This window comes from Natrix helvetica (genome assembly GCF_964273705.1).
Source record: "Natrix helvetica genome assembly, chromosome: 6".
Taxonomy (NCBI): domain Eukaryota; kingdom Metazoa; phylum Chordata; class Lepidosauria; order Squamata; family Natricidae; genus Natrix; species Natrix helvetica.
Window position 1 is genome coordinate 80,409,950 of NC_138553.1, and position 14,287 is coordinate 80,424,236.

The window sequence follows — 14,287 nt, forward strand, 5'->3', positions numbered from 1 at the left end:
AAGGAAGCAAATTGCTGGGAGGCAGAGGCAGATTTCCCCCTCCCCTAGTTTTCCTCCCCAAAAGCTAGGTGCGTCTTATACTTTGGAGCGTCTTATACTCCGAAAAATACGGTAATTTTAGTTTCCTGGAATGATGGCAGAATAAACACTTATTCCCATAATCCTTTTTCCAAACTCTTTCCTGAAAACCTCCAGATCATTTTCGTCAGCTAGAAGCCTTAAACTCTTAATCCACCCCCTAATTTAAAGCGCTCAGCGGTTAGGATAATTCTTTCATATCGGTTCCCGGGCTGGAGTGACAGTTTAGCCTGGCTCCAATTCCCAAACCTTACAATTGTTCTAATCCTGCAGCCCGGATTACGCACAGCCTGTTCAATTTTCCCTAAAATCTGTGTGTGTCAGATCTGTGGCCTTTGCAAATTTGCAACCTTTTCAGCTCACAGATAGGCCAATGAGCAACAGAAGGAAGATTTTACAACATTGTCACTATTTGGGGAAAAATAGTGACAATTCGTTTCTTTTGACCTTTTTAAAAATCCGGCTAAAGAACGATTGCTTGAAATATTTTCAGAGTGGTTTTCCTGACGGGGGGGGGGGGGGGGGGAGAAACCCCAGCTGGAAGAGAATGAGGTAAGGGGGAGGGGAAATTTCGGGGTTCCCCCCCCCCCACAAGCTGCTGTAAGAATGATTTATTGCGCTGCTGTATCTTTTAAATATGCCACTAAGCAAGATCTAAAGATCCGAAGCGAAAGCTATTCAGAAAATACACGAGAAAACCCCCATCACCAAACACAGTGATGTAAACAAGGTTTACTTAAATTCTATGAGTTAAGTAAACTATATTCCAATGCTTTCCTGCAAAGGATTCTATGAAAAATACTACAAACAAAATAATTAAAATCAATCCTGTTTTTCAAAGTATCCTCCTTGGGTTTCGTAGAGAGCAGGTGCACTTCCCACCACTCACATTCTCACACACTCACTCACACACACACACACGTACACACACACACAAACAAACAAACACAGTTTTTGTTTTTAAAGAGACAAGTAAGGAGCATAGCATGTTCTAATATCTCAGGGGCTGCCACAAAGAAGAGGGAGTCAAGCTATTCTCCAAAGCTCTTGAGGGCAGGACAAATAGCAATGGGTGGAAACTAATCAAGGAGAGAAGCAACTTAGAACTGAGGAGACATTTCCTGACATTTAGAACAATTAATCAGTGGAACAGCTTGCCACCGGAAGTTGTGAATGCTCCAACACTGGGAATTTTTAAGAAGAGATTGAACAACCATTTGTCTGAAATGGTATAAGGTCTCCTGCTTGAGCAGGGGGTTGGACTAGAAGACCTCCAAGGTCCCGTCCAACTCTAATTATTCTGTTAGTTATTCTGTATGCGTTTCCGCAGCAAAATCACACCTAGTGCCTTCCATAATAGGCTGGAATACAGCTAGATCAGTGGTTCTCAAACTTCCCAATGCCGCGATCCTTTAATACAGTTCCTCATGTTGTGGTGACCCCCAACCATAAAATTGGTGTCTCGGTTCCTAAGACCATCGAAAATATGTGTTTTCCGATGGTCTTAGGCGACGCCTGTGAAAGGGTCGTTCGACCCCCACAGGTTGAGAACCGCTGAGCTAGATTAATGTTTCTTTGGAGGGGGGGGGGGGTATCACAAAACCAACAGATTCTCCATTTTTTTTCACACGGTTTACTTCTTGTAGAAAGTGTAGAGAAGCAGGTACTCGATTACCCGGAAAAGTCTTCCTGATGCATGGTCATAATAATAGCTTCTATGGAGTCGCCCACGGAGTCCAGCAAAGGTTGCACCGCGTTGCCCATCAAACCATGGATTGCCTAGAATGGCAGAACCAAGGATAAAATTCAGGTCATTCACTCCCCCAATTTCAAGCTACAGTTACGCTAAACAAGCATTCCCCCATTTTGAATAGTAAAAAGGTAAAAGTTCCCTTCGCACATATGTGCTAGTCGTTCCTGATTCTAGGGGGCGGTGCTCATCTCTGTTTCAAAGCCGGAGAGCCAGCGCTGTCCGAAGACGTCTCGTGTGGCCGGCATGACCGGTAACAGCATTCTGGCTGAAGGCGCACGGAACGCTGTTCCCTTCCCACCAAAGGTGGTTCCTATTTTTCTACTTGCATTTTTTACGTGCTTTCAGGCTGCTAGGTTGGCAGAAGCTGGGACAAGTAACGGGAGCTCACTCCATTACGCGGCGCTAGGGATTTGAACTGCCGAACTGCCGACCTTTCTGATCAACAAGCTCAGCGTCTTAGCCACTGAGCCACCCGAATTGTGCAAAGCAAGATTTCAATCGGTCTCCGTTGACTTTATCCGTGATACTTACCTTCAAAGCAGCGTGAACAGTTTCCTCTGAAGCGGTTGGAAATCCACTCTGGTTGGAGATCACCTAAAAAAAAAATACGTGGAACGTTAAACAGTGCCTTGAGGTCCAAAAATGGCGAATCTTTATTTTACCAGCTGGCCACAAAAGGCCAGCTGACCCACCAGCTATGCCCGCAAGAAAAAAATATGCTTGGTTCACTTCTTCTAAATCCGATTCCTCCAGGAGGCCATGCAGAGATACTGCATAGGTAGCCCTCGACTTAATGTCCACAATTGAGCTCAAAATTTCCCCTGCTAAGCGAGATCATTGTTAAGCGAGGTTGGCACCATTTTAGGACCTTGTTTGCCACAGTTTAATTGGATGACTATGGTTGTTAAGTTTAGTAACACAGCCGATAAGTGAACCGGGCTTCCCCATGGACTTTGCTAGGCGGGGGGGTGGGGGGTGTCGCAAAAGGGAATTGCGTGTCCCCGGGACACTGCAATCATCATAAATATGAGTCAATTGCCAAGCGTCTGATTTTTTGTTGCGTGTAACAGCCGTACGTGGGGGAAATGGTCCTGCCACATTTTTCGGTGCAGTTGTCGCTTTAAGCGCTCACGAAACGAATGATTGTAAGTCAAGGATTAACTGTATCTCATTCTGTCAAGTGCTGGTGAAATACAGGTTGTCCTCGCCTTACGACCACCATCCAGTTGTAAGTCATTGTGGTTGTCAGGCGATCCGTCAGAATCAGACGTGATGCTTCAATTATTACCGTAATTATTAAACCAGTCTTGTGGCTGCAACTTGTGGCCCGCCAGGAGTCAGCGGAGCTGGCAGCAGATTCGGACAGTGAGGAGGCTGGGGAGGAACCTGGGCCAGTCCTGGAGTCTGGGGAAGGCTCTGGCGAGGGCTCTGTGTCGGAGGCAGAGAGGGGGGCAGAGCCGTATGCCAGTTATCAGCTGCCTTCAGAGTCAGACATCAGTGAGGCAGAAGAACAGCTGGAGCCTGTTCCCAGTGTGCGCATGCACAGAGTTGTCAGACGAAGGGAGCAGCTAAAGAACAGGGGTCGACTTGGGAGTAAGGCCACAGGTGGACGATGAATGGCCCCTCCCAGAGGAAATAAAAGAGGAGCGAAAGGGGAGTGGAGTTTGCAGGAGACAATTAGTTTGCTTAATTGGTTCGTCTCTCCAAGACTCCTGGCCAAGTTTTGCAGATATTGACCTGGCAGCTCTCCAAGCCAGAGAAGGTCTGTGACTGTAAATCCTCCCTCGAAAGACTTTGCTGGATGTGAATGAGCAGAATTCACAGTCAATGAATACAAGGGTTTTTTGTTGGGACCAGGATTTTGCTTCATGCTCTTGGGAAGCCTAGGCGAGAACAGTAACTGAATCCACCTTGGACATTTTTTTTTGGGCAGATAAACAAATGGTCGTAACTCGAGGATTGCCTGCGCAGAGACCGAGCTCCATTCCAACGTTCGGAGAAAGGATTTGAGAAGTGGATCAGCTCAGTTCAGGTGTCTGGAGAGCTCCGCCAATTAAAGCTTTCCCTTCGCGGGAATCTCCTTGGCACTTACTTTTAGAACGGACTGGTGCAGTTTGTAGAGGGAGTTGACGACTGCCACATTCCTTCTCTGCCCTTCGGTTAGCGGGCCGATCACCTGGCTGGCTTCTCCCTGCGTGGACAGCTGCAGCGAGCAAACGAGCAGAAAACGATTAATTCACTGGAAGTATTAGCACCATTTTCACATTCATTATTTCCTTTGCAAAATGGAACGAAGAGGGGAAAAGAGGACGTTAGGTAATATCATTTTGAATTCCCAGCTCCCCCCCTCCCCCACAAAAAATCTCTTGGAGTTGCCATCTTAGAATAATAACAATCACAACAACAATAATAATACGAGTTGGAAGGGACACACAATAGCAATAGCACTTAGACTTATATCCCGCTTCATAATGCTTTATATCCCTCTCTAAGAGGTTCACAGGGTCAGCCTATTGTCCCCAACAATCTGGGTCCTCATTTTACCGACCTCGCAAGGTTATCAGCTGCCTTCAGAGTCAGACATCAGTGAGGCAGACAAACAGCTGGAGCCTGTTCCCAGTGTGTACATGCGCAGAGTTGCCAGAGGAAGGGAACAGACTTGGGAGTAAAGCCACAGGTGGACGGTGAATGGCCCCTCCCAGAGGAAACAAAAGAGGAGCGAAAGGGGAGTGGAGTTTGCAGGAGGCCATTAGTTCGCTTCATTGGTTCGTGACTCTCCGAGACTCCTTGCCAAGTTCTGCAGATATTGGCCTGGCAGCTCTCCAAGCCAGATAAGGTCTGTGACTATAAATCCTCCCTTGAAAGACACTGCTGGATGTGAATGAGCAGAATTCACATTCAGTTAATAAAAGGTTTTTTTTTGGTCGGGACAAGGACAAGGGGGAGTGTCCTTGGTGCTTCCCCTGAGCTTGGTGGTTTTCTTGCAGACGTTTCCAATCAAACACCATCCGTGCCAGAAGGGAGTCAATCCATGGAGCTACAAATAGCAACTGGCACTTTGGTCTCGGGACGAGTGCCGAAGGACTTCTGATTACACTCTTTCCTGATTAAATTGGACACCCATTGATTGTGCAACACAGCATGGCGGACTAAAGTGTCTTTCGTAATTCACCTCCCTTTGCGGAGTCCCTTCCCCAAGCACGTTTGTTGAACTGCTGCTAACAGATTCGATCTGCGAGCAAACGTTTGGGAATGGATCACCATGGCTGGCCTCAACATACCACCATCAGCGAGCTGATTTTTGTTCTGTATGGTTATGTGTTGTTCCTTCTGTTCTACTCTACTCTACTCTTATTTCTATTCTGTTCTGTTCTATTTGGCTCAGCTCTATTCTATTTTCTGTTCTGTTCTGTTTTAGTCTACTCTATTTCTTATTCTGTTCTGTTCTGTTGTTCTGTTCTATTCCATTCCATTCCATTCCATTCTCTTCTCTATTCATTCCATATTCTATTCTATTCTATTCTATCCTATCCTATTCCCTTCCTTATTCTATTCCATTCCATTCTCTTCTCTACTCATTCCATATTCTATCCTATTCTATTCCCTATTCTATTCTATTCCACTCCATTCTCTTCTCTATTCATTCCATATTTTATTCTATTCTATTCCCTTCCCTATTCCATTCTATTCCATTCTATTCTCTTCTCTATTCATTCCATATTCTATTCATTCCATATTCTATTCTATTCCATTCCATTCCATTCCATTCCATTCCATTCCATTCCATTCCATTCCCTTCTCTATTCATTCCATTCCATTTCTTTCTTTGTCAAAGCACCTGGTATGCCCAAATACGGGAGGGAGCATGCTGCTTCCCTTTTGCCTTTCAGCTCCACTGCAGGAGTCTTCCAGGCAGACAAACCATTTTGTGTTGAATTTTTGCTGATAAATAAACAAAGGGAGACTAGTATAGATCTATTTCAAGCTGTTTAGCTCTCATCAGCTAGCCATACCCTTACTGGGATTCGAACCTGGGCTGTTTTTATATATTAGGCAGTTATTATAATAAGTCACAAGCTCTCCTCCCATGTCAGCTGAGCCAGGGGAATGATTAGATGTCAAAGCACCTGATATGCATGCATGTATGTATGTATGTAATGTTCTCTTTTCAATTAAGACAGATCTTTATCTATTACAGAAGAATAGAAAGCAACCGTCAACGCTGGCAAAAATACCGTACTAAAGTGGTTTTTAAAATCTTAAATAAAGCGTGGCAAGGCAAACTTTAATTCCTTTTTCTTTTCTTATTTTCACAGAGCATGAGGGGTTGCCAAGGATCCATCCTTCATTTCTAGACAACTCAATTTTTTTGTGTTCTCAGTTCGACACATTTATCTGTGTGCGGCAGGTGGGCCCGTTAGTGCATTTCAATCCACCCACATGTGAAGCTCAGCAGAAATAGCATCAAAGTAAAAGAACATACAGTACTTGTATTACCACTCACACTGTGATCTAACTGCGGGCATAACACAAAATAAAGCAGTTTTGGAGGGGGGGGGTGGAAAGCACTGTATAACAATTTGTGGAACAATCGTTCATTGACAAAGAGGCTGGCTCGTTTGTTTAATCCATTTGGTGTTAAGATCCAAGAAATCGTTATAAGATGTTGCTTGCCATTTTTGGAATATTATATAACAATGTCCAGATTAAAGAAAACAAAAGGTGTTTTTTTCTGAAAAACCACGTCTTAGGTGTCGTGAAAAGCAGGGCTAGGGGGGACAGGACAGAAGTTCTTATTCTTATTCTATTCCATTCTCTCCTAATTTCTATTCTATTCTATTCTATTCTATTCTATTCTATTCTATTCTACTCTATTCTATTCTACTCTATTCCATTCCATATTTTCTATTCTATTCCTTTCCATATGATCTATTCTATTCTATTCCATTCCATTCCACTCCATATTTTCTATTCTATTATATTCCATTCCATTCCATATTATCTATTCTATTCTATTCCATTCCATTCTCTCCTTTTCTATTCTATTCTATTCCATTTCATTCCATATTTTCTATTCTATTCTATTCTACTCTATTCTACTCCATTCCATTCCATATTTTCTATTCCATTCCATATTATCTATTCTATTTCCATTCCATTCCATCCCATTCCATATTTTCTATTCTATTCTATTCTATTCTATTCTATTCTATTCTACTCTATTCTACTCTATTCTGTTTTGTTTGCATCAGAGAGAGAGAGAGAGAATTAACCACAGATCAACCGAAATGATTTCCCTATTCGACACTTAATAAAAATTATCCAACCACCATTGCAACAGTTGCAATAAATGCGAACTGATTTTATTTCACTTCAATGGCAGATTGATGACAGCTGTGAAGGTACGAGGGATTATTAGTGAAGAACTGGATGCAGTCTGCAAATACAGTTCCCTATTTGAATTGGGGATTTTTAAGCAATAATGAGGCCCACCACAGAGATACGATACAGATCAATAAGGAAGGCCCCATGGGGATGGTAGAATCCGTCTCTGACAAACCTCCAACAAATAAAAGCAGGGGCAAACAAGATGGGCTTGAATTACGTCTACGTGTTCAGAATAAAAGTGACACGATTTAGCAAGGATCAATAGAAAAAAAAAGTATTCATAAATATATTAGGAGCCAGTGACAGGAAAAGCTAGCATTAATCTTCCAATCTAAAACTTTTGTGCCAGTTACTAATGGCACACACATAAATGTATACGGAAATAACAATAAGAGAAAATAAACATGGCACTTTTGAGTCATTCTCCTCCTCCTTTAACGATCCCATAATCTCTTGCGGGGTGGAATGTGGGCAACTAAACAGAGCTGAGTGTTTAATGGCCAGATGCCTTTCCTGTTGCCAATGAGGAGTTTTGTTCAGCAGATATATTCTCATCGTGTCCAGAGAGAGAAATAGCTGCCTCTACCTAGGATCGAACTCACAGCCTCCGGATTGTGAGGGGAGAGAACTCACAGCCTCTAGGCCATTGCACCAATCAAAACATGGCATTTTTGGATGGCCCGGTCAAAATCTCAGTTCTTCAACCTGAAACTAAAAATTATGGGGTTCAAAAATGGGAAAAAAATTGATGTAAATGTTATTTACAATTAGGCCAGGTGACTTTAATTTAATTTTTTTAATTTAATTAGCACTTCTAGACCGCCCCCTCTCCCAAAAGGGACTCGGGGCGGTGTACAGTCCATATCAAAAACATCGTACATAATAACAATTAAAAATTATTAGATGGATAAATACATAAATAAGAGGAGGACATTGGAGCAGAAGTTGATGAGCACAGGTAGTTCTCAACTTACGACCACAACTGAGGAGGCCAAGATTTACCTTGCTCAGCGAAACAGCTGCTAAGTGCGTTTTTGCCCCTCTGTTACGACTTTTCTTGCCGGACTTGTGAGAATCTCTACAGTTGTCAAGTCAGTCGTGACAGTTGGGAAGTGAATCTGGATTTCCCCGCCATCTTGGCTTGTCGGAAAGCCCTTTAAAGGGGGGGGGCACGTCATGACCCCGGGGATGCTGGTCATAAATATGAACCAGGTGCCAAGCTTCTGAATTTCGATCGCGTGACCCCGGGCTGCAACCGTCGTATGTGTGAAAAACGGTCGTGTCCCTTTTCTCAGCAACGTTGCAACTTTGGATGGTCCCTAAATGAACTTCTGTAACTTCACGCTGTATTTGTTTGCTGTCGTATTTTGTTTCTACGCTGTAGTCACTGAACAAAGTTTTGGATTCAAGGGGTAATTGAAGCACGTTCCCCCATACAAACTGGGCCCGGATTTTAAGATCCTCGGGACAAGCTATCTACCATCCCACCATCAGATGCTCACTGGAGGAGAAGTTAAACAGTGGGTGTCAGATGTTAACCAAGATAACAGACCGATGGGGTCCATTCTGGCCTGCTAAGACAGCTATTCCAGTTTATTTAGCTGCTTGGACCATTCCAGGGTGATGTGGCTTCAAACAGCTGAGGAACCACAACCTTGAAACTCATTTCTCTCTTGGATCTTGTAGATCATCTATTCCAGTGATGGCGAAACCTTTTTCACCTTGGGTGCCAAAAGCAGGTGCACGCCCAACCCCATCATTTAATGCCCCCTCCCCCCGGCAACATGCCTCTTGCATATGCACGTGTGACACCCCCCCCGCCCCGCTGCCCTGCTTTCTTGGAGCCTGGGGAGGGCGAAGAGGCCTCCTCTGCCCCCCCACCCCCGAGGCCAGCAACAGCCCATTTGACGACTTCCGGTGGATCGGGTAGGTCCGTTTTTCGCCCTCCCCAGGCTCCAGAGCAGGGGTGTCCAAACTTGGGAACTTTAAGACTTGTGGACTTCAACTCCCAGAATTCCCCAGCCAGCCGGCTGGGGAATTCTGGGAGTTGAAGTCCACAAGTCTTAAAGTTCCCAAGTTTGGACACCCCTGCTCCAGAGGCTTTCTAGGAGCCCGGGGAGGGTGAAAAACAGCCCAATTGGCAAACCGGAAGTTCGTTCCCAAACTTCCGGTTTGTGCGTTAGGGTCCCCGTCCCCCCCGAGGCTTCAGGGAAGTCTCCCAAGGCAAAAAACGGGCAAAAATCAAGGCTGAAAATCAGCTGGCGCTGGACTGACAGGGCAATGCCTCGCGCCATGGGTTCGCCATCTAGTCCAACTCCCTCCGCCCAAGCAAGAGACGCTACACCATTTCTGACAGATGGCAGTCTTGGAAAGCTTCCAGGGATGAAGCTCCCACAACTTCTGCTCCACGGGTGGATTGCTCTCACTGTCATAAAATGTCTCCTTATTTCTAGGTTCAATCTCTCCTTGGTCAGTTTCCAACCATTGTTCCTTGTCTGGCCTTCGGGTGCCTTGGAAAATAGCTTGATCTCGTCCTTTCTGCGGCAGCCCCTAGTGCTGTGATGGCGCACCTTTCGCATGCGTGCCGGAGGTGGCACACGGAGCCCTTTCTTTGGGCACGTGCACCATTGCCAGCTGCTGTTCTGGTTTCAGGCGTGCATGCTGATCTTCGGATTTTCGACGCTCCGGGAGGCACGTAGACCAGGTGGTTGGCACATGCATGCACATCAGCCAGCTGATTTCTGAGTTTCCCAGGGCTGAGGCGCGCATGCACATTCCGGTTTGCGCACTGGGTGCCAAAACGTTTCGCCATCACTGCCCTAGTGTATTGTGAGGTCATATTGGATCAGTCCTCACCATACACGAAGCCAGGGATCTCCGAACCTCGTGACTTTAAGACTTGTGGACTTCAACTCCCAGAATTCCCCTGCCGGCATGGAATTCTGGGAGCTGAAGTCCACAAGTCTTAAAGTCCCCACACTTGGAGACACCCCCTGCGCTACACCATCAATCCAGGTGAACAAAAGATGCTGCATTTGCGTAACACGCAGATAAGCACGTCAAATTGTGGTCTCAGAAAACGGGTCTGGTTGACAGCCGATGGCCGCAACGCGCAAATCCCAACGATGCAAGCCTATTTTCAGCTAGTCTAAATGCGTTGGGCCAGTGTTTCTCAAACTTGGCGACTTTAAGTCCTGTGGACTTCAACTCCCAGAATCCCCCAGCCAGCATAGCTGGCTGGGGAATTCTGGGAGTTGAAGTCCACAGGACTTAAAGTCGCCAAGTTTGAGAAACACTGCGTTGGGCAAAGTTAGCCATTATGTGAAAAGCAGGGAAACATTTTTCAGCTTTCATAATGCTTGGCTACAGCTTAGCCATCTCATTAATGGCCAGACCAGTGCCAGCTTTTCAATTATTTTCCGCAGCTTATTGATTATTATTATTTTTTTAAATGTTCTTTTTTTTGCACTGGCCCTCCCTCTGTCTCCTCCATCCAAACAATTTTTTTTTTGTTTTAAAGGCAAGGCAGTTTTTTTAAAAATCAAGTAAAATAAGACGCACCCAAACACACGTAGGTTTTTCTGTGTTTACAGTGTACAAGTATATTTATATATATACCCTGTTTCCCTGAAAATAAGCCCTCCCTGGATAATAAGCCCAATTGGGCTTTTTAGTGCATGTGCTAAAATAAGCCCTCCTCCGAAATATACATGCGCTAAAATAAGCCATCCCCGATCCTGTCTTATTTTTGTGTGTGTATGTATGTATGTGTGTATATGTATATGTATGTGTATGTATGTATGTATATCTGCTGATAAGGAGGAGAGCCTGTGGCTTAGGGGCTAAGACTCCTGCCTAATATGTAACACAGCCCAGGGTATGGCTAGCTGATGAGAGCTATATAGCTTGAAATAGATCTATACTAGTCTCCCTTTATTTATTTATCAGCACAAATACAACACACACACACACACACACACACACACACACACATATATATATGTATGTATGTATGTATTTGTGTTACAACCCCTGGTATGACTAAATATGGGAGGAAGGTCACTCCCATATTTAGTCATACCAGGGGTTGTAACACAAATACATACCTATTTCCCTGGCTCAACTGATAAGGAAGGCTTAGTGGTTAAGACTCCTGCCTAAGATATATACAGCCCGGGTTCTAATCCCAGTAAGGGTATGGCTAGCTGATGAGAGCTAATTAGCTCGAAATAGATCTATCCTAGTCTCCCTTTATTTATTTATCAGTACAATTACAACACATATATATATATACACATACATACATACATACATATACATATACATATACATATACATATACATATACATATATACAGACACAAATATCATTATATGAACAGTGAGGCATCTGGGTATCATTCATTTAAACACAAATAGTAATGATAATATTAATAATATTTGTTACATTAATCATACTTATATAATTGCAGTGTTATTATATACTGTATATTTGTATTAGAGTGTATTTCTTCATTGTTTAGTCGTTCAGTGTTTTTATGCTCCATTCTAATAACAATCACAATATTATTTAAATGGACATAGTGATACCATCTTTCAACATATAATTGTTCTGACCCCCCTCTCCACGCCTGTGAATAAACCAGAACACAGGCTTGGCTGTTTGCCACTGTTTAATTACTGAGATAACGAATCCTTTGGTTGAGGGCCCAGACAACTCACGTTCAATAGAGTAGCTCTGCAGCAACCCAGATAATTCAAATGAAGCAACGCAGATAGTCCAAAGAAACAGACACGGCTAGAATACACAAATAGATTTTCCTCACTACTAATTTGAACGGTTGTTTCCTGCAAATGTCCCCTCCCACCGCCTCACCTATAATCTCTCTTGGGAGGGGCCAATCCACAACCACCTGTGCTTAATCATCTTCTGTGAGTCTGCCTACGGAGTTGCTGCTTCCGTTTCTCAGCCCTTCTCAATCTAGCATCAGGGACAAACTGCCTTGGATCCTCCCCACTGCTCCATGCCTCAGGCGCCTCCTGGTGGCCAACCAGCCTCTCTGGTCCCTGCTCTGACTCTGAACCCTGCACAGGGTCCTCCACATCATTCCAGGGCAGACTCATATGGTTCCTCGCTATCCCGAGTCCATCAGCAGCTCAACCGGATCCTGCTGGGCCACAACATATAACCATTACATCTAGCTATTACTTTTAGTATATTATATGAAAACACATATAATATTATTCCCCCTTGATCTTGTTTCTGCCTCTATTCTAACTCTCAGTAAAGCCAATCTTATACAATAGCAGAGTTGGGAGGGACCTTGGAGGTCTTCTAGTCCAACCCCCTGCCTTGGCAGGAAACCTAGGATTCCCTTTCTCCTCTACCTCAGAGGTATGTGTGTGTGTGTGTGTGTGTGTGTACAGGTAGTCCTCGACTTACAACAGTTCATTTAATGACCAACATCAAAGTTACATCATCACTGTAAAAAATGACATGATCATTATTTATATGGCCGTTTCATACACTTATGACTACTGCAGCATCCCTATGGTCAAAATTCAGACACTTGACTCATATTTATGATGGTCGCGTAAATGTCGGGGGCGTACGCGATCCCCTTTTGTGACCTTCTGACAAGCAGAGTCAACGGGGAAGCCCGATTCACTGGAGTTGTGTTACTAATTTAACAGCTTGGAAAAGATTCATTTTGCTTGTTGGCCGGTTACAAAAGTTGACTTTTGGATGGCAAAAAGTGATCGCGTGATCCCAGGACACTGCAACTGTCGTATATATGAGTCAGTGGTTGAGCGGGCAAATTTTGATCACGTGACCACGGAGACGCTGCAGCGGTCCTGAGTGCGAAAAGCAGTCGTAAGTCACTTTTTCAGTGACGCTATAAGTTTGAACGGGTGCTAAACGAATGGTTGTAAGTCAAGATTATTTGTATTTGAAAACAGTTTAATTTTGCTTTAAAAAAAAAAGGACTTACCAGCTGTTCAGACTTCACGCCAAATAGCTGGATGGTCTTTGCCACGTTTTTTGATACCGCAAAGCTGAGGTTTACATCCACAGCTGCCACGTTCAGCTCACTAGAAAATAACAATCATCACAACAATAGCAACAAGACTAAGAAATGAATAATGCAAAAGCAAAGAACTCGCCGTTTCAAAATTATGATTAGGAAGGGAAAAAATGTTTTTAACTTAACAATACATATTATTACGGCAGCAAGAATGTTTTTTGTCCAAAACTGGAAAAACAGGGAAATTCCACAAGAAGAGGAAGTAATTAGGAAAATTCTGACTTGGGCTGAAATGGATAAATTGACGTGGGACTTGAAGAATAAAGACGAATCAGAATATTATAAGATCTGGGACAAATTTTATCGGTGGTTGGAACAAAAAAAGGAAAGACCCAAAAGAGGCAAATGATGAAGATTTATAGAATGGAGATTAGAATTTATGTAAGAAACTATCACAGTGAACATGTGTAAGATAAAAACAAAGCAACAGTGTTGGAATGGCGATATTTTTATATTTGTAAATACTGAATAGACCAAATGTAAATAAGGATGGTGGTTATAATGTATAACTATATCTTAGTTTAGTGATGGCGAACGTTTTCGGCACCGAGAACCCAAAACAGAATGTGTGTGCAAGCCAGTGGTGGTGTCCACATGGATGCACGCAGCGAGCGCATGCGCCTTAACACCTCCGCAAGCCTCCGTGATGCTCCAGCTGCTCAGCGGAGCAACACGCAGGCGCTGTACGTGCCGTGTGTGGAAGCCCCGAAGACTTAAAAGACCGGTAAGGAGCTCAGGTGGGCGGGTGGGCACTCCAGAGCACTGTACCGGAACGGTATTCAGTGCTCCAGGCAGGTTCCAGTATGCCTCTACCGGGACATACCGCCTGCAAACCACCACTGGTGCATGTGCGTGTCCGTGAGGTGGAAACCTGAAGACCACCTGGCCGATGCCCGCATGCCTGATTTTTTTGGCCGTATTTTGCCCGAAAAACGATCTGGTTTGGGGGGATTTTTTGGCCCCTTTTCAGGTTGTTTTGAGG

General features: G+C 44.1%; 1 protein-coding gene across 1 annotated transcript in view; it reads right to left on the reverse strand.

Annotated features, from left to right (window-relative positions):
• The window catches only part of COG5 (component of oligomeric golgi complex 5), a 312,215-nt gene that overhangs the window by 197,954 nt on the left and 99,974 nt on the right, over positions 1–14,287 (reverse strand). Inside the window, exons 14-17 of the mRNA XM_081957959.1 lie at positions 13,213–13,312; positions 3,924–4,034; positions 2,363–2,425; positions 1,754–1,857 (exon numbers count right to left, since the gene is read on the reverse strand). Coding sequence (XP_081814085.1) covers positions 1,754–1,857; positions 2,363–2,425; positions 3,924–4,034; positions 13,213–13,312 — 378 coding nt within the window. The remainder of the gene's footprint in view (positions 1–1,753; positions 1,858–2,362; positions 2,426–3,923; positions 4,035–13,212; positions 13,313–14,287) is intronic.